This window comes from Homarus americanus, unplaced genomic scaffold (assembly GCF_018991925.1).
Source record: "Homarus americanus isolate GMGI-L3 unplaced genomic scaffold, GMGI_Hamer_2.0 scaffold25013, whole genome shotgun sequence".
In the NCBI taxonomy this organism is placed as follows: domain Eukaryota; kingdom Metazoa; phylum Arthropoda; class Malacostraca; order Decapoda; family Nephropidae; genus Homarus; species Homarus americanus.
In genome coordinates this window covers 5411537-5435755 of record NW_024722158.1, presented here as the reverse complement: position 1 = coordinate 5435755, position 24219 = coordinate 5411537, and the positions used below count along the sequence as shown (strand labels likewise).

The 24219-nt window shown below is 39.0% G+C and overlaps 3 protein-coding genes and 1 long non-coding RNA gene across 4 annotated transcripts in view; 3 read left to right on the top strand and 1 right to left on the bottom strand.

Annotated features, from left to right (window-relative positions):
- Positions 1 to 1208: 1208 nt before the first annotated feature.
- Positions 1209 to 4384, top strand: LOC121862152. The gene is made up of 2 exons (XR_006088175.1): positions 1209 to 1636; positions 1679 to 4384. It is a non-coding gene; the product is annotated as an uncharacterized LOC121862152 (long non-coding RNA).
- Positions 4385 to 9191: 4807 nt separating this feature from the next.
- LOC121862020 (high affinity cGMP-specific 3',5'-cyclic phosphodiesterase 9A-like) lies at positions 9192 to 15372 on the top strand. Its single transcript, XM_042359950.1, has 12 exons — positions 9192 to 9198; positions 9622 to 9759; positions 9977 to 10085; positions 10386 to 10479; positions 10649 to 10723; positions 10940 to 11026; positions 11294 to 11481; positions 11927 to 12083; positions 12364 to 12498; positions 13436 to 13519; positions 13797 to 13937; positions 14124 to 15372. Exons 1-12 carry the CDS (start codon positions 9192 to 9194, stop codon positions 14232 to 14234), a joined length of 1326 nt encoding a protein of 441 aa, XP_042215884.1. The 3' UTR covers positions 14235 to 15372.
- A 172-nt stretch (positions 15373 to 15544) lies between these two features.
- LOC121862148 (protein tramtrack, beta isoform-like) overlaps positions 15545 to 24219 on the top strand; it is a 32127-nt gene continuing 23452 nt past the window's right edge. Inside the window, exon 1 of the mRNA XM_042360216.1 lies at positions 15545 to 15674. The gene's annotated coding sequence lies outside the window, so the exon portion shown is untranslated. The remainder of the gene's footprint in view (positions 15675 to 24219) is intronic.
- On the bottom strand, positions 17060 to 22697 carry LOC121862149 (U-scoloptoxin(01)-Cw1a-like). The gene is made up of 4 exons (XM_042360217.1): positions 22680 to 22697; positions 21178 to 21206; positions 19632 to 19840; positions 17060 to 19285 (listed from the first exon to the last, which is right to left on the bottom strand). Exons 2-4 carry the CDS (start codon positions 21191 to 21193, stop codon positions 19163 to 19165), a joined length of 348 nt encoding a protein of 115 aa, XP_042216151.1. The 5' UTR covers positions 21194 to 21206; positions 22680 to 22697; the 3' UTR covers positions 17060 to 19162.

The window sequence follows — 24219 nt, the reverse complement described above, 5'->3', positions numbered from 1 at the left end:
GGGTAATGATGCAAGAGTTTGAGGATGTAGGCTACAAGATACATCAGTCAATCATAGGCTTCCCCCTGCAGTCACATGGCAGTAGTAGTCAATCATAGTGCTCAAGCACTCTTAGCTTACCCACTCATGTGCTTAGCATGTGTCAGTGGCATGATGCAATCTCAGAAATTTGTTCGAATGCCCAGAACGGCAAGATTTTTCTCAGAATTCCTCAGAATGCTCGTTTTTTTTTTTAATAATGGAAAGTTCTGGGGATTGAAGATTCTGACTCATAGGGGTATTATTGTATATTATTCACCATTCCCATGTTTGAAGCAATTTACCTAAGGTTCAAGAGTTAACATAGTTTTGTGTATGCAGCATGTAGAAAATTGGATAAATTAAGGACTCAGAAAATTAGATAAATTTTTAAAATTTAGTAAAATCATTTAGGCATTTACTGATGACTAATTAATTATTAATTTATTTATAAAGTTTATATAAAACTTATTAAGATAGGAGAACATTATTTTTTTGTAATCTATGGAAGGTTTTAAAAATACAGTTCAGAACAGTTATAATACAGTGTGTGTGTGATGTGTCTGTGTTACCAGGCTGGTGTTCTGACAGGATCACTGCCTTACTGAAACAACTTTTACCAAGGTCTGGTATATTGGGACTCAACTAATGTTTCTTGAAGGAAGGAATAAACTCATGAATTATATAGAATAGTAAATTTAAGAGTTATTGAGCAAGTAAAAATCATCCATCTTATCAAGATAGTAATGCCTTTGGGTCATATGAAAATTAGCCCCCCTAACACTAACCTAATCATCAGGTGAAATAAGCTGGGGTGGAGGGGTGTTAATCTTCAGGTGATCATCAAGCAGAATAAAGAAAGTAGGACCATCCACAGAAATTGTGTATTGAACAAAAGAATATAAAAATAATTAGTTATATATTAGACAAGATCCCTGTGAGAAGGTGCCTTATATAGTGGGATATAAAGGATATGTATAATATACAGTATATATGGCTAAGTGATCTCATATACATTTTATCAGACAGGGAACTACTGTGGTTGTTAAAGTGTAACTGTGTGTGTTTATATATATATATATATATATATATATATATATATATATATATATATATATATATATATATATATATATATATATATATATATATATATATATATATATATATATATATATATACATATATATATATATATACTGTATATATATATATATATATATATATATATATACTCTGTATATATAGTATAAATTAAGAAGGGAATTATAGTAGACATATATTACAACTGTATTGATAAAGAATTGAAGTTACTAATGAATTACTGTCAAATAATACTCTGAGATACTGTACAGTAATCCGATGAAGGTTGTGTTATAAGTATAGTCTATCTCAAACACCTGTAGTAAAATATATATAATTTTGACTAGTTGTAAAACAAAAATAACTGTGATTGTAAAATGATTTAGAGAGATTCAATTTAGTTAAAGATTATAAGAGGTGATTTAGATTATGTGAGAGCTGTAGACAGAAAGTAAGCGTTGGCCATTTTGTAACGTTGCAAACCTGATGTAGAGTTATTGTTGACCATTGTATTTGTATAATGTACTCTACAAAGGTACAGAAAGACCATTGTGTTTGTATAATGTACTCTACAAAGGTACAGAAAGGAACAGAAAGAAAGATCTACAGAAGTGTAATACACATAAGAAAAATACAGTAGCTTAAGATGCCATAATCAAAGTACTGTATACTGTAATAGTCATCACCTACTCCTCTTCGCTTGTGATGGAGTTTTATAAGAAATAGTTGACTCGGCACCAATTACACCATCTTATCATGTGTGCTTCTGGTCATAGGTGTTTACTACTCGTGTGTGAGTACAACTAGGAGAAACATTTATAGCTAATCTATAAATATCTATGTATATTTTTTCAAATACCAGTATTCATATTATTTCATCAGTCACATATATATAACATTTCACTAAAAGGAGTTTCACTATATTTTTTCTAGATATTGATAAAGAGTCATCCATGTTGAGTGGGTGGAAGTACATGCCAATTTGTCATATTCAGTTGTATCATAAAAACAGATGTAATTTTATACATCTGGTATCAGTGGCATTTATCAAGTGTGCTATTTACCTCTGAGCTATGCATAGACCAAAATACCTATTAATGGTATGTAGGGATTTTGTTGTCAGCACAAGTCACAAATGTCAGCTTGCTTTACTAGGCAACAGTAATATGTCTACCATGGCTTGATGTTCTTCATTCTCCCATTCTGAGTGAACTGCCTCAAGCCTTCCACAGCAACACAGCCTCAGTAACAGTCAGTCTGAGAAAGTCTGTATAGTTTAGCTTGGTTAAGAGACTCCAGCTCTGGGTAACATCTTAGCAAGAGTAATGGCTGTGATGCTGCAGGTCAAGGTACTGTATAGTCTTAACACTAATGTCCACCTCCACAAATTATAGTCAAAAAGCCTGTTGTAAGTAGATTCAACTCATTCATCATTAAACTGTCAAATTGTCATGTGAAATAGAGCACTGTACATTAACATCAAACTTCTTCTTTTTTTTAGTAAGTTCCTCTTGCGTGTGACGAGAGCAGAAGTTTAAACAGAGTGATTGTTGACCTTTTATATAGTATGACAAACCATACATTATGCTAAACAGATCGTGTACATAATAAGTCCAGAAAAAAGACAAACTGATTCTTCTTGACTTGAGCAGCAAACCAAAAATTTTGTAGTTTGTGGTTAGGTAGGCCAGCCACTTACTGATATACATTTTTTGAGGAGTGACAGAGGTATCTTTAGAAGAAATGATGCAGCTTAAACAAATGTATGGAAGATTATGTAGATGGAGGATATTTTAGTGAAAATATTTGAATTGTACATTCATTTTTTCGAAGCTGATTTAGTATGATAGATTAATATGACCTTAGTTATGCGTGGACATTAAGCATTGGTGTAAAAAAAATGTCACTGAATTTCACTGTGTGTTTATTCATTTTGTTTTGGGGACCTCACACCCACATTATAGTATATTGCTCTCGTGAAGTAAGTCATCATATACTTGAAAGTTATCACATTGTTATATTTTGTGTGTGTCTACTCTACTGTTCTCACTTCCTCTTATACTTCTCCCAGTCATCTCTCTGGTGAGCTTAAGGTATCATTCTTAATTCCCAAATTTTAAAACCTTATTTCCCTGAATGTAAACTGAAATTAAATAGTGTAATTTTAAGTCATATTCATCTGAGTCTGTCAGCATATGGTATTGTTGTTGGGTTGCCAACACTGAATTTTTTTAAAAAGTCAAAAGTGGTTTCGAGTTTAATTGGAGGAAGCAGTAATTGACAGGGGACCTTGGGTTAACTGTGATTATTGGATGACATGGTGTTCTTGTTACCATTAGGTAAATTTGAAGGCTTGATGTTTCTTATTGTTCTAACCCAATTAGCTGGCAAGGTAGGGTCACTACTCCCTGAGGTAATCAATATGTTTACTATTAGTGCTATTACTGTAAGAAATAATACTGCCGGCAATCTGTCAGCACTTGCATATGGTGGTATAACAAATTGAGTTAGTGTTTACTTCTCCACAAACACATCCTGAGCACTGAGTGAGGTATGAGTGCATTTCAGGTATGATGGTATATTAATTATTTTTTATTTTTTATTAATACATCCTACGAGCCTCTTACCAGCTCACACCTGACTATTCAACGCTGGAACTTTAATTACCAAGTCACTGAAAATCTCCAGATCCTCTTCTACATAAGCTATTGTGTCCATATTTCTTATTGTTGTTCCTCCTTGATATTGTTTTCTTTCCATGTACTGTACACAATTATTATTTAGCTCAAGCAGATGGTGTACCTGTATCTTTCTTATATAAATGGATCCATTATACATGAACACACAGCAATAATCATTCCCAACATAATAACTATCTTTAAATGTCTTTAGTTTCATCACATTAACAAATCTTCTCCACAAGTGATTCATTAATAAAGTCATTACCTGTGTTTACCTTGGAGCTGCACCAGAACCTCTGCCACACCTGTCAGCCTTGTTCCTCTCCCCACAACAAGGTTTTATTTTCTATGGGTTATTAAGCTTTTGTTTCATAAGTCAGTTTCTCCTGTAAACTATAGTCCAGATGTATCTGTATATGTATGTTGTATTTAACTGTATTATTATTTTTTTCTTGGTAGATTTGAGATGTTATATTCAGGTGCCATGTTTTGTAAAATTATTATACCAAAGACTATATAATTATTCCATTATAATTTTTTATCTGTGATAAATACTCTCATGTATTTAATGGACATATCGATAATTAAAATGTTGATATTGATCTAACTTTGATGTGAACCTTTTGCTGTGTTAATCTATGAACCTGTTGCTGTATTAGTCTATGAACCTGTTGCTGTGTTATGACATTAACTTGTTGCTGTTTTGTGACATTAACCTGTTGCTGTGTTATAACATTAACCTGTTGCTGTGTTACAAAATACAAGAAATGGTCACAGAACATTACCTGTGGGTGAATCAGATCTTTTTCATCATAGTACAGTGTAGGCATCCCCTGATGTATGTAACACTTCCCTGCCTGAAAAGCCCTTTCTAATTCAAGGGATGGCTTGACTGTGTCTGTTATCTGGTAATGTTACAAGGAATTACTCTACAGTACTCACAATAGGTGTACCTCAGTTTTGTCACCCAAAGCTTACAGTGATGAAAAGATTCCTTGAAGGGCCAACAGTAGTACATCCATCTCGCCTTCCCTACCCCCAATGCTCTCCCCTTCCCATCCTATCTCACTTCCTTCCTTCATTCCTCCCTTTATCCTTGTCTTCTCCCCCCAGGTAGGTAAGGTCCGGGAGCAGGTAGCTAGAATGATGAGGTGAGGTATGTCTCATAAGCTAGGTCAAGTAAGGATCACCTGGGAGATATGACCCTCATTATGTCTTTCTTCTGCTTCTTCTTCTCTTTCCACTTCCATCTCCTCTTCCTCCTCTTTCATGTTATCTTCATCCTGCTCCTCCTCTCTCTTCTTCTTTTCTGCCCTTTAATTTAGTGTCATTTCATCTCTTTACTCATATAACCCTTGTGTGTGTGTCACGTTAATCCTAAGGAGAAGATGATGAGACAAATAATGACAATTATAATGATGATAATGATGGATACAAATAATTACAAAAATGATGATGGTGACAACTTACATAACTATCAAACAAGACGGTAAGGTTCGATGCAGGGCTTCATAAATGTCCATTAGATAGTAATTAAAATCAATAAGTGATGCAAGTCTTATACACCTGGTCACATACCACTATCAGAAGACGGTAAGTCTTAGACCCAAACACCTGCTAATTGGACGCATTTTCAAGTACAGGTGTTTACTCAATTATAGATACAAGAACATACAGTATTCATACAAAAAAAATCGGCTAATATTGTGTGATACTCTCGAAAAACGCGTCACTCATTACTGTAACTTATGGTGCTGTCACTCGCTACTGTAACTCCTGGAACAACCTGTCACTACTGTAACTCATTGTGCAAACTGTAATTCATAGCACTAACTGTAACTCATGGCACAACCTGTCACTCAATACTAACTCAGGGCATCAACTGTCACTCACTATAACTCACTCACTACTGTAACTCATGGTACCAACTGTAGATACATCAATTGGCTGAGCTACACGACACAGCCTAGTAATACCGTACACTCTTCAAACAACTTTCTGTGGAATTCAGTACACCTAACAAGACACTGTAAAGATGTTCCAATACTCCAAGATAAATGGGCGTTTCCTGGTAGATTGTGGAGATCGATCAGCTCACTCACAACCAGTACTACCAGCTGTATCACCGTTCGATCTACCAGTATTGAATCTATATACAGTAATTGACACTCTCTCTCTCTCTCTCTCGTCTACATGTATGGGCACTGAGACGGGTATAACTCTATTTTTGGCTTATTTATTGACTGGCCGTAAATTACTGAATATATTCGACATGGTATGGGTCTATAAATGTATTAATTGTAATTGTTTAGTACAGTACTATGCATATTTATCGATAATTGCCTCATTGAGATATTGACAATTTTATATTTTGAGGGTTCAGAGGGCATGGAGCTTCATGGGACTTCGAATATGTGTCTGTGAATTAATCTAAAGTCTACACCTGAGACAATGGGCCGAGGCAGATTCGTTTTGTTGTTTGTGCTAACTGGTGTGGTGCCTGAGTCCTCCGCCCTGAGCCTTGTCTATAGGACATAGTTATGTAAGGTATCTTGGGGGTTCATTAACGAACAAAAAAAATAATTGTCACTACACTCATGCTAATGCATTACCTATCTTAGAGGGCGACAGTTCACTACACCATTTTTGGTCGTTTGTATCAGCTGGGGAGTCATAATAGGTGTGAACTGGTTCAGGTGACACCGTCATCCCTGGCTGGTCATTTCATTACTGACCTACTGGATATCGATCGTATTTACCTTTACCAAGGCCTGGCGGTTGTGATTGGTCGACAGTCATCGGCAGACAACCAATAAGCGTTCAGATGAAGGACTGTCGTCAGAGGCACGGGCCGCGGATGGTCTCTTGGCCACACGACCCGGCATCCTTCTCATAATATCGGAGCTTAACTTTTATCACTTCAACTAAATTCCTCGCCGCGTCGTCTTTAAATACACAAGTGTAAAACTACGACAGAATTGATTAGTTTTAAATGTAAAATACCACGAACTGAATCATTGTGAGAGAAACATTAAGAACTAGGAAATAATTGTACTAAAAAAACAAGAGCTGAACAATTACCTAAAAGAACCATGAAGAACTAAGTAACTAAAGTGTTGACTGACCAAGAACCAAATCCTTGAAAAACAGAACCAGAAAAAGTCCAGTGAGAAAGACCAAGAACCGAAGAACCGAGCTTGACAAACAGAACCCTCAAGAACCAGTTATATTAAGGCCTTGACAGTGAAAAAACCCGAACATGAACCGAATTAATGTGTACACAGAACCATTATAAGAATCGGAACAATTCTTGATACAAATGGAGGCACAATGTTGAATCAGGCCCGCCAAAACACGAGTTACTGGGGCGGTTCTTAACATGAACAAAGATTTGACTTGATACCTTAGAACTATGAGCCAGAACTAGTCATTTAATCTGCTTGAATATGTTCTCTGTCAGTTAGTTTGTCAGTCAGTCAGCTTGTCTACCAGTTATTAGTTAGTCATCAAGTCATTTAGTAAGTCTGTTAGTCATCCAATCCTTTAGTCTGTCAGTTAATCACTCACTCATTCATTCATATGTTCAGTCAGTCACTCAGTCAGTCGAACAGTCAGTCAGTCAATCAGGAATTGGTATTCAGAGCTTGAGAGACGCAGTGAACAGTAAAGGTTGGTTGACGAGAGTGGAGGGTTGCTGAATAGTTGGTGGTGGTAGCTGGTGAGTGGTAGTGGTTGGTGGTGGTAATTGTGATTGATGACTGAGTGAATAGTAGTAGTTGGTGGTGATAATTGTGGTTTGGTAATTCTGGTAGTTGTGGTTTATATGACTACTGGTACTACTAGTTGGTGGTGAGGGTGGTAGTAGTTGGCTGGCTGGCTGGTTGGTAACAGTAGGGGTTGGTGGTGGTGGTAGGCAGTGGTGGTTGTGTCACACGTCAACAAGGATGGGCAGCGCAGCCACTAAACCCAACAACTCGCAGGTGAACAAGACCATCTACATCAAGGTCCTCAACAACGTGCAGAAGGTAAGTCTCACTGTATACACACACACACACAGACACGGTACACACACAAAGTCTACGGTATTATCCTGTCGTTTTTAATTGTACGACTCTGTATCCTAAAATAATAGATGTTGGGTTACACTGAGAGCTAGAAACGTATGCAGTAATTGTGTGAAAACTTAGTGATCTCCTTCACCTTCCTCCCTAAGGTAACGTTCAGCGCCGGGTGCAGCTCCAGAGATCTACAAGACCAGCTGGCGGCGTTGTGTGGACTACCCAGAGGTACCGCCGTCCTACTGAAGGACAAACACGGCGCCCATATCACTGTCTCTCCCGCCATGAGGACTAATACCGCTCAGTGAGTGTGTGTGTGCGTGTGTCTATCTATCTATCTCTTAAGGTCATCTACGCGCTGATATTCCCGTTTCCACGGCCCTTGTGTTAAGTTTTTCATCAATATATTTTTAATAATCATTACTATTCATACTTAAATTGTCAATACTATTACAACTAATATTACTACTAACACTAAGCTCATTATTATTATTATTGTTATTATTACTTGTTACAGGGATACGTTTATTGTTGACGCACACACCTACCGTCAGAGTGAGTATTGTTCACGTCCCTCGCCTCACCTCATACAGCTTCACTCTTCTAGAAAAAATGGAAGATATTAGACTTCCATTAAGTTGTAATTCATTTATTAATCTTGCATCTTTGTTTATCTGTTGTCAAGTATCGTAGTGTGTTGTGTATGTTGTTGTTTGTTGTTTACTGTTTGCCTGCAACACATAAAATACGATAATTAATGACAAATAATTAAATGTTTATAAGGACTATGAAAACAGATTATTAGATATTTTTTGAATGTCTTTTCGACTCGCACACACACACGTTAAAAAAACAGCACAAGTGTGTTTATTGTTCGGTGTTGCAGGTGTGGCGGCCCTCAGGAAACGAGCTAAACAAGGATTGCTTCCAGGCATGTACCCACCTGACCTGACTTGACTTATCCTAACCTACCTGTCATTCATTTAACATTATAATTTGCTTACCTCCCACCATCACATCTACTGAACAACAACCTATAACTAATAAAATTCACGATAATTTTTGGATATATTGATGCCCTTTACATTAATATATACATATATAATAGGCTTATGCGAATTGCCAGTGTTGTGCATTTCTGTATGGCTAATTATTTTGTGTAATCGCGCTTTTATATGACAGTACTAGGGCTAATAATAGTCTTTCTGATACACACGGGCTACCCCACACTAGTATTATTTACTCCACAATTAGTAGTTTAGCCGAATCTATTGTAGAATTCATAATAGTTGCCACATACACTTATAAAAACTTCACTCTGACTTCACTAGTTCACTTAGTTGATCATGGAATGCCTGGTAAGTAACTCAGGCAATACCTATATTGGTTTATTAAGATGGAATTGCAGAATATCAAACTCAAGTGAATTAAATTTATCATATACATTACTTTCTATTTCAGTCGACCATCAACAATATTTCTAATTCATTTTCTCTCATGGGAAGATTGAAAACATATCCTATCAATGGTTTGTAAAGTCTTAATAAGTTACGTTGTTTATAATGGTAAGAAATGAGATGTTGGCGCATTTATTCCATGAAGTACTTGTAGTGTAGACTATTGTGGCAATTTGTGAGTAGTGTAGACCGTATTGTGAGTAGTGTAGAGTGTATTGTGTAATGTAGACTGTATTGTATAGTGTATTATGTGTAGTATAGACTGTATCATGAGCTTGGTATATGTGTGTGTGTGTGTGGTCAGATAACTCCTGGTGTTGACAGAGGTGGGCGGGGGTAAGGATGAGGTCGTCAACAACGCAGTGGCCGCCGTAGCAGCTCAACTTCAGAAGGTGTTCCGGATCGAGGAGCTGAGAGCGGACTTCGAGGCTCGCATCACTTCCCTCGAAAAGAGACTTGAAAGTAAGTATAATAATATTCTACAAAATTCATACTTGCGGTACCAAATGTGAAAAAAATAACAATAAAACTTGTTGTCAAAGGGTGGTACTGATCTCCACTCTTAAATGTTATCAATAAAAACCATCCTTATTGACTTAAAAACATATAAATCCTAAACAATCATGCAAACAAAAGGTGTACTAAAGGCCATTCTCTTGGGTTTGTATCCGTATGGGAGACAGCAAGCGAGTGATCGAGATAGAAAAGTTCAAATATGAGATCGCTGACATACGAGACGCTTTCCTCACTCACCAGAAGACAAGACACGTCGATTTTACCAGACTAAGGTGAGTAAGGAGTGGGGCAGGTGGGTTAGGAAGTGGGTAAAAGGGGGCAGGAGGGATAAGAGGTGGGTTGGAGGCAGGAGGGATAAGAGGTGGGTTGGGGGCAGGAGTAATAGGAAGTGAGGTCGAAGGGATAGGAGCTAGGCAGTAGGGATAAAAGGTTAGAACTAAGGCAGAAAGATTAGGAGGATGACAAGAAAGTTAGAAATGTGTGTGTGTGTGCGTGTGCGTGCGTGCGTGCGTGCGTGCGAACTGTGAACTCCTTGTAATAACACTTCTAATGCTGTCACCCACCCTCTGTAGGCCGGCCGTGACGCTGCCAGCCACCTTCTTCTCTCCAGGCACAGTGAGGGAACACGTCATCACCTTACAACGAGAGCCTCCTCCCTTCACCAAGGTACTGCCACACCAACCTTACTTACACCCTAACTTGACCCAATTTATATAAAATAATCTATGTATATTGGCCATAATAACCCTTACTGATGCTATATTTTAGAGTCAAATTGTCAATGAGTTTAATTCAGATTCTAATTAAGTTGTGACTATGTTTGTATCCCCTTCAGTACAACCTGACGAAGGAGACAGTGGAGAACCTTAAGCTTCCCTCCTTCGACGTATGGCAGTGGGAACCTAATGAGGTGAGGTGAACCATAGGTGTATTGATGTCCTAACCTAACCTAATCTAACCTAACTAGGGCCCATTAGGACAGGACCCATTTAATCAAGAAAAGTCTACTACATTTCCATTGGTTGAAATAAGCTATAGGTGTAATAAATTAATGTACGTTTGTCAGTAGAGAGAGAGAGAGAGAGAGAGAGCCTAGTAAGTATCCCGTGTTTACTTGTTATTACAGATGTTGACGTTGCTCGAACACATGTACCGGGATTTAGGTCTGATGGAAGAGTTCTGCATTAACCCTCCCACACTACGGAACTTTCTAGTAAGTATACGTGCATTCTCTCTCACCTTCCTAGCTCTTCTGATATACTTCTCTCACTCCTAGTTCTAACTCTCACCATCCTAGGTCATTCTTCCACGTTCGATTTGTGTTATTAATTTCTCCTCAACACCACTCCCACTCTCTGTCTTTTTTTTTTATTGTGAAAAATGCTTCAAGTAGTTTGTAGTATTTTTTATATAACACACACACCCACATCCTCTCCCTCCACCCACCAACAATAAATAACAACTTCTATATCTCCTTCAGGTGAGTGTACAGGAGAATTATCGCAACAATCCCTTCCACAACTTTCGTCACTGCTTCTGCGTTACCCAGATGATGTACGGCATCATTCATCTGTGTCGCCTACAGGAGAAACTATCAAGGAAGGCCATAGGGGTTCTCATCACCGCCTGTGTTTGTCACGACCTTGATCACCCGGGGTATAATAACTGGTGGGTATTGTAGGTTATTGTGATTGGTGTTATGAGGTGTTGTAGGTTATTGTGATTGGTGTTATGAGGTGTTGTGGAGACTGGTGTTGTGAAGATTTGTGTTGTAGGTTATTGTTCCTTGTGTTGTGTTGGGGTGTTGTGAGTATTGGTGTTGTTGATGATAAAATAAAGATAAGATCACCTGGAAATTAACCACCTCAACACTAACTTAACCTTACCTTAATCTAATCTAACCTAACACTAACCTAATTTAAACTACCCTAACCTAACCCCCAGGTAACGATAGGGTGGTTAATCTTCAGGTGAAAATCAATAAACTGGGGTGTCAAATCTTCAAATGACCCCCCCCCCCAAAATAGCATCTTTAAGAATATCATTCCAGATTTCGTGTAAGTGTCCATTAGAGGTAAATAAACAGACTATTTCCCTTCTGCGACTCCTTCAGGTATCAGATCAACGCGAGGACAGAGCTGGCGGTGAGGTACAATGACGCCTCACCCCTGGAGAATCACCACTGCGCTGTAGGCTTCAGGGTCTTGGCCAACCCAGAGTGTAACATCTTCAGCAGCGTCCCCGAGCAAGTGTATAAGGAGATCAGGGCGGTGAGAGATAAAGATAGAGCGAGAGAGAGTGATAGAGAGTGAGAGAATGCCGAGTTCTCTTTAAAATGAATACAATACAGTACATTAATACTTTGCTAGGATTAAGTAATAAGAATGCGTGTGCGTGTGTGTGTGTTTATCATTACATATACGATTATAATCAGTACAATAGGACATCAAATAAAGACACAACCCTCCCTTATAGGACATGAAATAAGGACACACGCAGCTTTCCCCCAAAGGACATCAAAAAGTACACAAATCCTATATCCCCTTGCAGGACATCATCATTTTGATATTAGCTACGGATATGGCCCGTCACTCAGATATCGTCGACGACTTTAAGAAGAAACTCGAGGTGTTTGACTACAAGAACAACGACCACCTTAATGTACTCAAGATGATCCTCATTAAGGTAAGAGACAACAAAGATCCCTACTAAGCTTAAATTAAAACGAAGTGAATATTAGGTGTTGTAATTTAAAGACTAAATGGCTGACTATCAACCTACAAGCCTGGCGTAAAGTCATGTGATTCGATTTTCACGTATGAAATCTTCGCTAAAACTATTCTTACTTTTATTAATTCTATTATTTTTATTTTTAGAACTTTACCTAAGTGCAGTGAATTAAGGATGTGAGTGAGTGTTTGCTTATTTTTTATTAATTTTGCACGTAGATACACACACAATATACAAATAAACATTGCATAGAAAACAGACGAATTACAGCAACGTTTACACAGATAACTTTTATGAAACGTTAATCTCATCACTTTCACTTCTACTTTTCTCGCTACAAAGTTTTTACAACATAATAATCGATCATTATTTTCTGAAATTAAGAATGAATGAAATCTATTCAATAATATGTAGTCACGAGTACTAAACGTTCTTTAACTGAACAATGATTGGTTTCCGATGATATAAATAAACAAACACTTCAGCCAATAAAACATGAGTATTACCGCTGACGCTCCACCCTCTGATATGACGTCACCAGTTCAGACTCGACACAGCAACCTATTCTTATGTTCCGCTGTTGGTGATGTAGGCGTTCCGCGAAGATCAAGCGCGTATACGGAATTTCTTCCGTACCAAACCAAAACAATAATACTGTACAAGAAATGACCTTGATGATGAAACTGTTAGGTCTTACAACTTTTGCTTTGTAAATTGTATTAAGTAAATAATAAACACGAAAAAAAACTGCAGACAATAAAACTAACAGGAAATTCTCCCCCAATTAAGACTGTACATACACTACGCTACAATATCATTAACAGTTTCCTATTTTTATATATTTCGATGCAGGTTTGTGAATGATGTTATAGGTGTGTAATTTCTGTTGCAGGCTTGTGATATCTCCAACGAGGTGAGGCCATCAAAAGTTGCAGAGCCTTGGGTTGACTGCCTTCTGGAGGAGTATTTCAACCAGGTGTGTGTGATTGTCTTTCTCACTTCTCTCCCTTCCACACCTATGTCACCAGTCTATACACATCTCCCAGTTTAAAAAATGTATCCCTTGTGTCTGTCTTATCTTTCAGTAACGATTATCTTTCTAAGTTTACCTGTCTAAATACCGTCTTGAACTTATTCCTTCTGTTTGTGTCTTTTGAAGTCCCTGTCTATAACTGTTTATGTGTCCTGGGTTCCCTGTCTAATTTGTTGTCTAACGGTCTCTCCCTGTCTAACTGGTGGTCCTCCTGTCGCAGGCGGAGACGGAGAAGCAGGAGGGGTTACCAGTAGCGCCCTTCATGGACAGAGACAAGGTGACCAAGGCCTCAGCTCAGATAGGCTTCATCAAGTTCGTCCTCATCCCACTGTTTGAGAGCATCAGCCAGCTCTTCCCCCAGGTGAGTTACCAGGAATCTGACTCTCAAGGGAATTATCAATGTTAATACTACAATGTGTCTTGCTGAGTATACTATAATGATATTTTTGTGTTGTTGTTGAGTACTATAATGATATTGTGTTGTTGAGTACTATAATGATATTGTTGTGTTGTTGAGTACTATAATATTGTTTTTGTTGTTGTACAGGCGGAGGAGGTGTTGGTAGTGCCGCTCCGACATGCCCGAGAACACTACGAACAGCTGAAGGAGGCGGAGGAAGATATGCGCAGGTTGGCACAAAGCAAGTCCCTCGCCTAGCCCCAGAATGTTTCGAGGGCTGATCTGCTCCGCTCCAGGTCGCCCGGTGATAGACATTCTGACGAGTTTTATCGTCACCGGAGCAGCATCCAACAGTGGGCATCACGCCCTATGATCCTGTGACCCCCCTACCTTGATTGCCTTTCACGCCCGTCTCTCTTGTCTGCCTGTCTCTCTTCTCTCATAGGGGATGTTGACCCTCACCCTCGGCTTGTTAGGTATGCCAAGTTGTGACCTCCAATTTAGGTTCATCTTGACTGTGACCTCCAATGGTGTCTCTCTACTAGGTCAGAGAGGCAGTGACCTTTATTTTACGGTCAATTTAGTGTCATTACAACTCCTGTATCTCCTAAACCCAACCGAAGTTCGGCACAAAGTTTCAAACATTGATAATGATGGTCATAACTAATATTAGTATCATACGATTATATATTGTATTAAATATATACAAATGTAACTTTGTTAACTCCACGAGGTATTCCGTAGTGTCTTTAACTAAGTTTTATTGTGGAAGGAAGCTCTCCTGATTTTTAGGCGGGAACTGAGTGGATACATGAGGCTACTTTACGTAATGCTATGAAACATTTTATGTATATCGATTTAGATTATATATGTATTTACTATTAGATCTATTAATAGGGGTTAATTCGTAGAATTGAATACATGCTAAGTAGGAATATTGAGCTAAAGAATCTTCTTTAGCAAAGCCAAGAATGTAGAAGAGCTGAAAAAGTCTTTGAGGCGGAGTGCTTGCCCCACTAGGGGTCGCAGTTTAAGACTGGGGAAGCTAAGCGTTCAGAAACCTGCCAGGGCAAACTTTTTCGGAGTGAGAGTTATGAACTCTTAGAACAATCTGCCAGAAAGTGTTGTGACGGCACGGAGTGTGAGCTCATTCAAGACCAGACTTGACAAACACTGGCGCAGGTACAGATACATTCTGGAGCCAGCACTTGCCAACTACAGGTAGGTGTAACAGTGAAGTGATCGACCGCCCAAGCTGTTAACGAGCTGATCAGTGGCGAAGATGATAAAGTTTAGGATAAGAACGATATATAATTTTTAATATATCACGAACTATTTATTTTTCATGCAACACGAACTAACCAAAGCTTTTCTAACCCAACCAAAGCTATCCTAAAGTTAGATTAGTTTAGTTTTGAGTCGCTTAATTTAATAAAAGTAATTTTAATGATAATATTAATAAATAATAGTAACTAGTAATAAAAAGTTAATAATAATAGGTAAGTAGTCGTCGAGGTCGTTGTACTTTTTTAAGATGGGTAGTTCACTTTAACTGGTGTGTTGACAGACGAGTGACATGGTGTAATGGCGGCGGTCTTGTGTTATTATAAACTATTGTGGCGGTTGTATTATAGTGACTGTGATGTTGGCGGTGTACAGTGTGAGGCGATGATACAGTGAATACTCTAGATATAACAGGTGAGTCATATTGTTGTTGTCAGCTGCAGGAGAGTTTAACCTATAGAGACGAGACGAGAGAATTTGTTAACCTAAACTTAATCGAATTGAAAATATATAATCTAACTTAAATTAGCGAAAATACAAACCAAAGCCAATCTTCACCTAACATATTCCACCCTAACCTAACCTAACCCAATCCGCAGTGTTTATCTGAATGTTTGGGTCGGTTTCCTGGGTCGGGTATTCCTTTATATTAATTATGTTGCTGGTAATTTTTAATATATAAGTTAAATCCAACCATAAAGGACATTTTAATTAATTGAGTTGATTGATCCTGTACAGTAGTAATGTTAGGTGATGCGTGAAGGTATGTGTGTTTTATTTACAGTGTACATGTTAGCGTCAAACCAATACCAGGCTGGCTGACGGTCTCTCTCTAGCCTCTGTAGGTCATTGTAACTTACCTGTCACCTTTGTTGAAACAAAACTCGACCAAGTAGATAAACATATACAAATATATATATATATATATTTAGAGTTATAATAGATGTCTGTATGTGTGTGTTTATCGGAATTTTATTGTAATACTAAAATAAATTCCCTGTATTAAACTTTAGGCATAAGTCATTTAATAAGTGTTGTAGTGGTAGTAAAATAAAGTTACTTATGTGGATATACAGTATAATATAAACACAAGCCTTAAGTATATAAGTAAATTAAGTGTCGTAGTGGGAGTAAAATAAATAATATCTTGGTATTTATAACTCAGCGAGAATAGGATAAACGTGTGTGTTCGTTTGTCCTAAGGAGTCGTTTCAAGGATTCGGAGTTTGTATGGTGTGATTTATGGAGTATTTGTGTGTATATGAAATGTTTATAGTGTATGTGCGTTTAGGAGATGTACCTTTCATTCATAGATATACTATTAACGTATGTATATATATAAACACACTATTAACGTCTCCTGTACACACATAGACACATTATTAACGTCTCCTGTACACACATAGACACATTATTAACGTCTCCTGTACACACATAGACACATTATTAACGTCTCCTGTACACACATAGACACATTATTAACGTCTCCTGTACACACATAGACACATTATTAACGTATCCTGTACACACATAGACACATTATTAACTTGACCTGTACACACATAGACACATTATTAACTTGACCTGTACACACACACACACCAAATCAAAACAGTATAACTCAAACTCTGATTACTTGTACTGTCTTCACAAAATATGATGAAGATAATGTGTACTGGAAATAAATACACTCGATAATATTGTTTTATTGGTCACATAAGTAAGAGTATGTGATGGATGTGTCAGTAATTATGGTACGTTAGTTAGTACGTGTGTAATTAACTAAAAAAAGGTTAAAGTTGTTTTGTTATGATTTTATTAGAATTATAAAATTACAATTTAAATAGATAATAATTGTTTCATGTTTACGTACAATACTTGATGACTTGTACAGGATCTACGACTAGAAATATAAAGGTGTGTGTTAAGGGTCACCTGAAGATTAACCCCCTCCCCAGCTTATTTCACCTGGGGAGCTAGATTAGGTGAAAGAAGCTAGGGGGGGGGTAATTTTCATGTGATCCGTTGAACGCTATGTGTGTGTGTGTGAACGTTAGCTGTTAGTGGTTAGCCAATACTAATCATCCACTACCTAACCTAATCACATCTAGCCTAACTTAACCTTACTTCGGGTTAAGTTAGTACACTATATCACACGCTAAGGTTCACTACACATGTGTATACTGTGTGTGTCATGGTATTTTTTTATGTACACGGGCTATGGTGTACACGGCACTTTGGCACAACACAACAAATCAGGCTTCGTGTTTGTATAGTGACCTAACATTAAAGCTCTAGTATTTTATGGATAATTAACAAGATTCCCGCCACCATATCTATCTATCTATATTGAACTATAATTTATAACATTAACAGGGGGAGTGTAGGGGCAGTTTTGTTGCCACTTCTCATACATAATTGGTGAAAAAAAAAGTTGATACCATATGATAACACTGAAATTCGGCGTGACGTCACCAAGAGCGTTAGTAATATAACCAATAATATATCTAGTTAACAAATTATTACTTCCTTGCTTCCTTCGCTATATTTACTGATTATTATATTATTTATACAATTTAATATGAGGGAAATACACCTGAAATACATTAATACAATACCTTTCATTTATTTCATCACTTGGAAATTTTTGATGTCAACAAACGTGAGGGGAATTGATGGAAAATGGCCTATATTAACCTGACTATCCAATCACCTGAACCATTTGTCTCTCTATTTGAGACCAGATGACACACGCCAACCAAGTCTAACCTAATTTTAGCTTTGGTTATGTTAGGTTTTTTGTCTACCTAACGTAACCAAATCTACCATAGGTGTGGTTAAGTTAGGTTCGGTTTATGTAGTTAGGGTAGGTTTATGTGGTTAAGATTAGGTTTTAGTGTGGCTAGTGTAAGTCTGATTGGTTTAAGTTTGTTAGGTGTGGGTTAAGTTAGGTTATGGGCGGTTGAAATTAGGTTAGACTATAGGTTTAAGTTGGCTTGTGTCGCCTGGAAAAAAAAACAACTCGAAACAAAACAGCAACTCGTGTTCGTGGTAATTTTCCAACCTCGTCCATCATGGTTTTCTATCCTTGCTACCTCCATTAACGAATAACAAAGTATTATTATTTTGGTTTATTTTATCTTTATTTATTGTTTTTTTTTAATTATTTTGTTTGTTGTTTCAGAGCCTTATGCCCGCATAGGCTAAAAAGTTTTTAACATAATGGACTCTACACAGTGTATCTGATTGGTAATTATAAACTGGTACCCTGTTGTCAGTAACCTTGCTAAGCACAACAGGTATTTATAAACTGGTACCCTGTTATCAGTACCTTCCCAAAGACAACAGGTATTATAAAACTGGCATTGTACTGTCATTACCACACCATATATAGAGCTGACGGTGCAACTAATTAAGGAAAAAATTGGTAATGTGATAATACCTGTTGTCTGTGGCTCCGTGCATCAATCAAAAGGTTACCAGTATAACATATTACAGGAAATATTGACCCATATGTAATTAACTCCATCCCCACAATGTTACAATATGTCAGGGGAATTAAGTCATCGCTTGACATAGTGTTTAACAAAATGGCTTAACTGTATAACATCCCATCATCCGGGTTAGGTTTGGTTAGATTTTAGGTTAAGTTAAAGTTAGAATTGGGTTAGGTTAGATGAGGCTACATTAGGTTAGGCTAAATTATGACAGATTAAGTTAAATAATGTAGGCCAGCTCACATTAAGTTAGGTTAGATTAGGTCAGATCAAGTAAGGTTAGGTCAGATCAGGTAAGGTAATCTAGATGGGATACTCTACAATCATGCTAACAGGGTGCTTTGTTTATCTCTGCTGTGTATGGGAGCATTGGTTCGATCATATGAGTAGAGTAGATCACCACCCTCACTCTACCGGGGCTTCTGTTCCTTCTTCTTCCTGCACCTGGCCGAAGTTATCATTTAGGGTGTAGAAGGTGTCAGCCACGGTACAGTCCACGTTGATGGGGTGGTCACACACGAAGTACTCCTGCAGAAGGGGAAGAAGGAGGAGGAGGATGATGTGTTATTTATGTCAACACAAATTATGATCTGAGGGTTGGTAACTATAACCCTCCAGTGTAAAGGTTATTTATCAAGTATTATTTAATAACAGTAGTAACGCCTAGTTCAAGGGGGTCTGGTAATGTAATATTTATCAAGGAACAATAGTAATACGTAACTATAGAGCATCTAGTAACGTAACATTATCAAAGTAACAATAATAACGTAACTAAAGAACATCTAATAACGTAACATTATAAAGGAACAACAGTAACACGTAACTAAATAACATCTAGTAGCGTAACATTATCACAGTAACCTAAGTAACTCACCTGGTTAAAAAGTGTTTGGTTGGGACAGAGGAACGACCATTTGAGATCATTCAGACATACATGAAATGCTTGACAGTTGGCCTCCAGATCGGCGTAGTAGCCATAGGGACGGTCCACGCAGGAGAAGGAGGTTACAGGTACGGCCTCCAGGAACGGTAGGACCTCCTGGCTCACCACCACTATGCCCGCTGCCACCACCACCGTACATACTGTAAGGGGGAAAAATATGCCCACCATGCCCAGGGTTATGCCTTAGTGTAATGGGTGATTGGTTATGTAGGTTCTTTTAATAGGCCCCAGTGCTAATAGGCCCCAGTTCTAATAGGCCCCAGTGCTACCAGGCCCCAATTTAAGTTAACCATATGGGCCCCAGTCTTAATCAGGTCCAATAAGGCTAACAAACTACTATCCTAACTACTATTACTATTACTAGTATTACTAAAATTAATTCTACTCCTACTAGCACTATTACTACTACTAGTATAGTTAATACTAATAATACAGCTAATTTTACTACTACTGCTATTAGAATTACTGTTGCTGCTACTACTATTACTATTATTACAGTTGCTACTATTACTACAACTGCTATTACTACTACTACACTTACCACTCCTACTACTACTATCACGTGTACTATTACTAAGACTATTTCTTCTACTACTGAAATTACTTCTACTACTACCATTACCATTACTACTACTATTACTATTTCTTCTACTATTACGATAACTATTACAAAAATTGTCTCTCCTCCAACTAGCATTACTACTACCCCTACTGCTATTACTATTAGAATTATTTTTCCTACCACTAACACGACTACTATCATTACTACTACCACTACTACTATTACTTCCACTATTACTAGCACAAATACCATCACTACTACCACTACTACCAGCACTACTAATACTATCGGTAGACTTTTGTGAAATTCATTGGTGATAATAACCATCACTTATATAGTATAGGGGTTCAAGTATTAGGAGTTCAAGGATTAGGGGTTCAAGTATCGGGTTCAGGTATTGGGGTTCAAGTTTTAGAGATTCAAGTATCAGGGGTTCAAGGATCAAGAGTTCAAGTATCAGGGGTTCAAGGATCAGGAGTTCAAGTATCAGGGGTTCAAGGATCAGGAGTTCAAGTATCAGGGGTTCAAGTATCAGGGGTTCAAGTATCACTGGGTCACCACCTACCTCCTCCTCGTATCATAACCTCAGCGCCTGCACGAGCATTCACCTTCGTCTGGCTTTACCCTTTACCCTCTCCTCCTTATCATACGTATTGAGATAGATTCGCCAGACGTAGGTTCGCCAGTCTTCTGCTCGCACTGGCGCTGGTTTATGGTACGAGATATTTGACCCTTCTCTTCGTCTGTCGCTCCTCGTCGTCTGGGAAGGTCATCCGTTCGTTTGTTTGTCCGTCTGTTTGCTTGCTTGCTTGTCCGTCCTCCGTCCGTTTGGTCTCCCGTCCGTCCTCCGTCCGTTTGGTCTCCCGTCCGTCCTCCGTCCGTTTGGTCTTCCGTCCGTCCGTCCGTGTTACTTACCGAGTAAAGACCGCATCTCCGTCACTGGTCTGAAAGATGAATGTTACTGTTACTTGTGAGACTACACCCTGTTACACCCTCTACACCCTGTTCCACACCCTGCACCTTGTTCCACACCCTGCACCCTATTCCACACCCTGCACCCTATTCCACACCCTGCATCCTGTTCCACACCTTGCCACACTCTGTCACACCCCATTTACACCCTACCCTACACCCCTTTCCTTTTACCACATCTCCTTACATCCCTACCACACCCTGCCACACCCACCTTATTACACCTACTATACCAGTTGGTCAGAGCTACACCATACACCCTGCAATAAGGTGTGTGTGTGTGTGTGTGTGTGTGTGTTTAGGTGACTCACACACATACAGTAGTTCAGTAACAGTTAAATATGGTCGTTGACTTCCTGTTGAACACACACATACACACACACACACACACAGCTGGTCCCCCTAAACCAGCTGACGCCACCACCACAAGCGTTAAACCACCAGGTAATCACATAGTCTATAAATTTACTGTTTTACTTAAACCAATAACTGTGTTTTATGATTCGTCAGCGGAGTTATGTAGTGATGGTTTATAGGAGGGTCTAAATTGGTTGTCAGGTGAGGTTTAATTGGCTGCCAGGTAGCTAACTAAATAACTCACTCAGTAACAAACTCACTCAGTAACAAACTCACTAAGTAACTAACTCACTCACAAATTAACTCGCTAGATCACTCACTAACTACATAACTCACTCAATCACTCACTAATTACATAACTCACTCACTAACTATATAACTCGCTCAATCACTCACTAATTACATAACTCACTCACTAACTATATAACTCACTCAATCACTCACTAACAGACAAATTAACACACTCAATCACTCACCAACTATATAACTCACTCAATGACTCACTTACAGACAAATTAACTCACTAAAACAGCACTTCCAACTCTCTCTCTCTCTCTCTCTGTCTCTCTCTGTGTGTGTGTGTGTGTGTGTGTGTGTAAATGGATAGACGGAATGACGAACAGACAGACGGAATGACGAACAGACAGACGGAATGACGAACGAGACAGACACACAAACAGTCAGTTGGTGTTATAAATCAATACATTTTTCGTAGGACTATTTTAATATGTCCGCATTAACGAAATTATCCATAAATATTACAGGAACTCGTCAAAATGGGTTAGGTTAGGTTAGGTTGTCAAGATGGGGTAGAAATTGGCCTGAGACTCGAGTGATAAACATACACATTTATTTAAAGGCAAATTACGTGAACTATTAAACCTACACTGGAAGTTTTCACAAAAAATAGCTCGTTAAAACGCTCCTCCTTGACGTAAACACACACACACGCACACAAACTAGTTGGCTTCTCACACACTCAGACAGACACACACACAAACACAGACAGACACAGATGCACACACACACACACACACACTTGCTGTCTCTCTCACACACACACAAGCTTTCACTTTCCTGTCTCTTACCTTGAAGAAAGGAAGAGGATTTACCACGACAGTAAGGAACCAGAGTAGAACGAGGAGTAGTTGACAGCTAGGCCCTCCCGCGGCTCTTATACTCTGTACGCCGTGACGTCATATTCTTCAACCAATCACGTTATCGGTCCTCTTTCTTGGAAACCGTGACGTCACTCACTTGAGCCAATGTTGTTTCCATTCTACTTCCTTGGCGTTGCAATGCCACTCCGTTATCCAATCGGGATCCTGTTTCTCATCTCCAGGCTGACATCATATCCAACAACCAATCAAATCCCCACCTCTCTTCTTTAGACACCCTGACGTCACTAACCCTTAACCAATCCGATGTAAGAGTCAGGATTCTTTGCGGTGATGGGCCTAATGACGCCTCAAGTCTCAGCGCTGTAATGCAGCCTACCCCTCATAACTTACCTCATACTGGACTATGGGGCGCCATTTTTTACACCGCCTTGTTTCATATTTATCTCTGCCACACTGTGAGGTTCTGAGGTGCTGTGGTTAATGTGGCTGTTTCCGTGTGTGTGTGTGTGTGTGTGTGTGTGTGCGCGCTAGTGGTGGTAGTCGTAGTCTCTCTCTCTCTCTCTCTCTCTCTCTCTCTCTCTCTCTCTCTCTCTCTCTCTTGTCCTAAGACCTTCTCCTACAGGTTCCCAGCCGTCACCAAGACCTCGTCCCTCTCCACACACACTCCTCACACACTCCACACACACACACTCCAGACACTCCACACACACACACTCCAGACACTCCACACACACCCCACACACACTCCACTGACATACTTCATGGACCTTCAGGCACTTGCGACCTTAATGCATGAGTAAAGAAAGCAAGCATGAACTCCGCTGCTTCGCCATGCACAGGATGCAAAGGGGTGCTCAATAAACTAGCAGTGGTTGTTTAGGGTGACGGTGGTGTGAGGTGACCACACAACACACACTGTTGACAGGTTAAAACCCATCACTTTCAATATTAATAAGTAATGGTGTGTTGGTAGTTCACACGCGCACACACACACACACACACACGCGCGCATGTTCCCACGCTTTTTGACGTTACGTACACACACACACACACACATGGAAAGTATTAATGATTTTATTAAGAAATATAGTTCAAGGATTCATCTTTGTGTGTGTGTGTGTGTGTGTTACCCCTTTCCCTTCCTTCCCTCCCTCCCTCCCTCCCCCCCTCTCCCCTACTCAATCACTCACTCACCCCTTCCCTCCCTTCCACCCTTTCTATTGACGTCTGTCCCTATCTCCTCCTCCTCTTCTTATTCCTCTTTCGCCTCTTCCTCCTCTTCTTTCTCTTCCTCCTTGTACATCAATACAAATCCCGAATTAACTGGTTTCCCTCCCTCTGGGCCATCCTCCCTCCCTCCCTCCTCCTCCTCCCTCCCTCCTTCCCTCCATCCATCCCACCTTCCCCTCCCTCCTCTTTCCCTCCCTCCTCCCTCCTTCCTCCTCCCTCCTCCTCCCTCCCTCCATCCATCCCTCCCCACCTCCCCTCCATCCCTACCTCCCTCCCT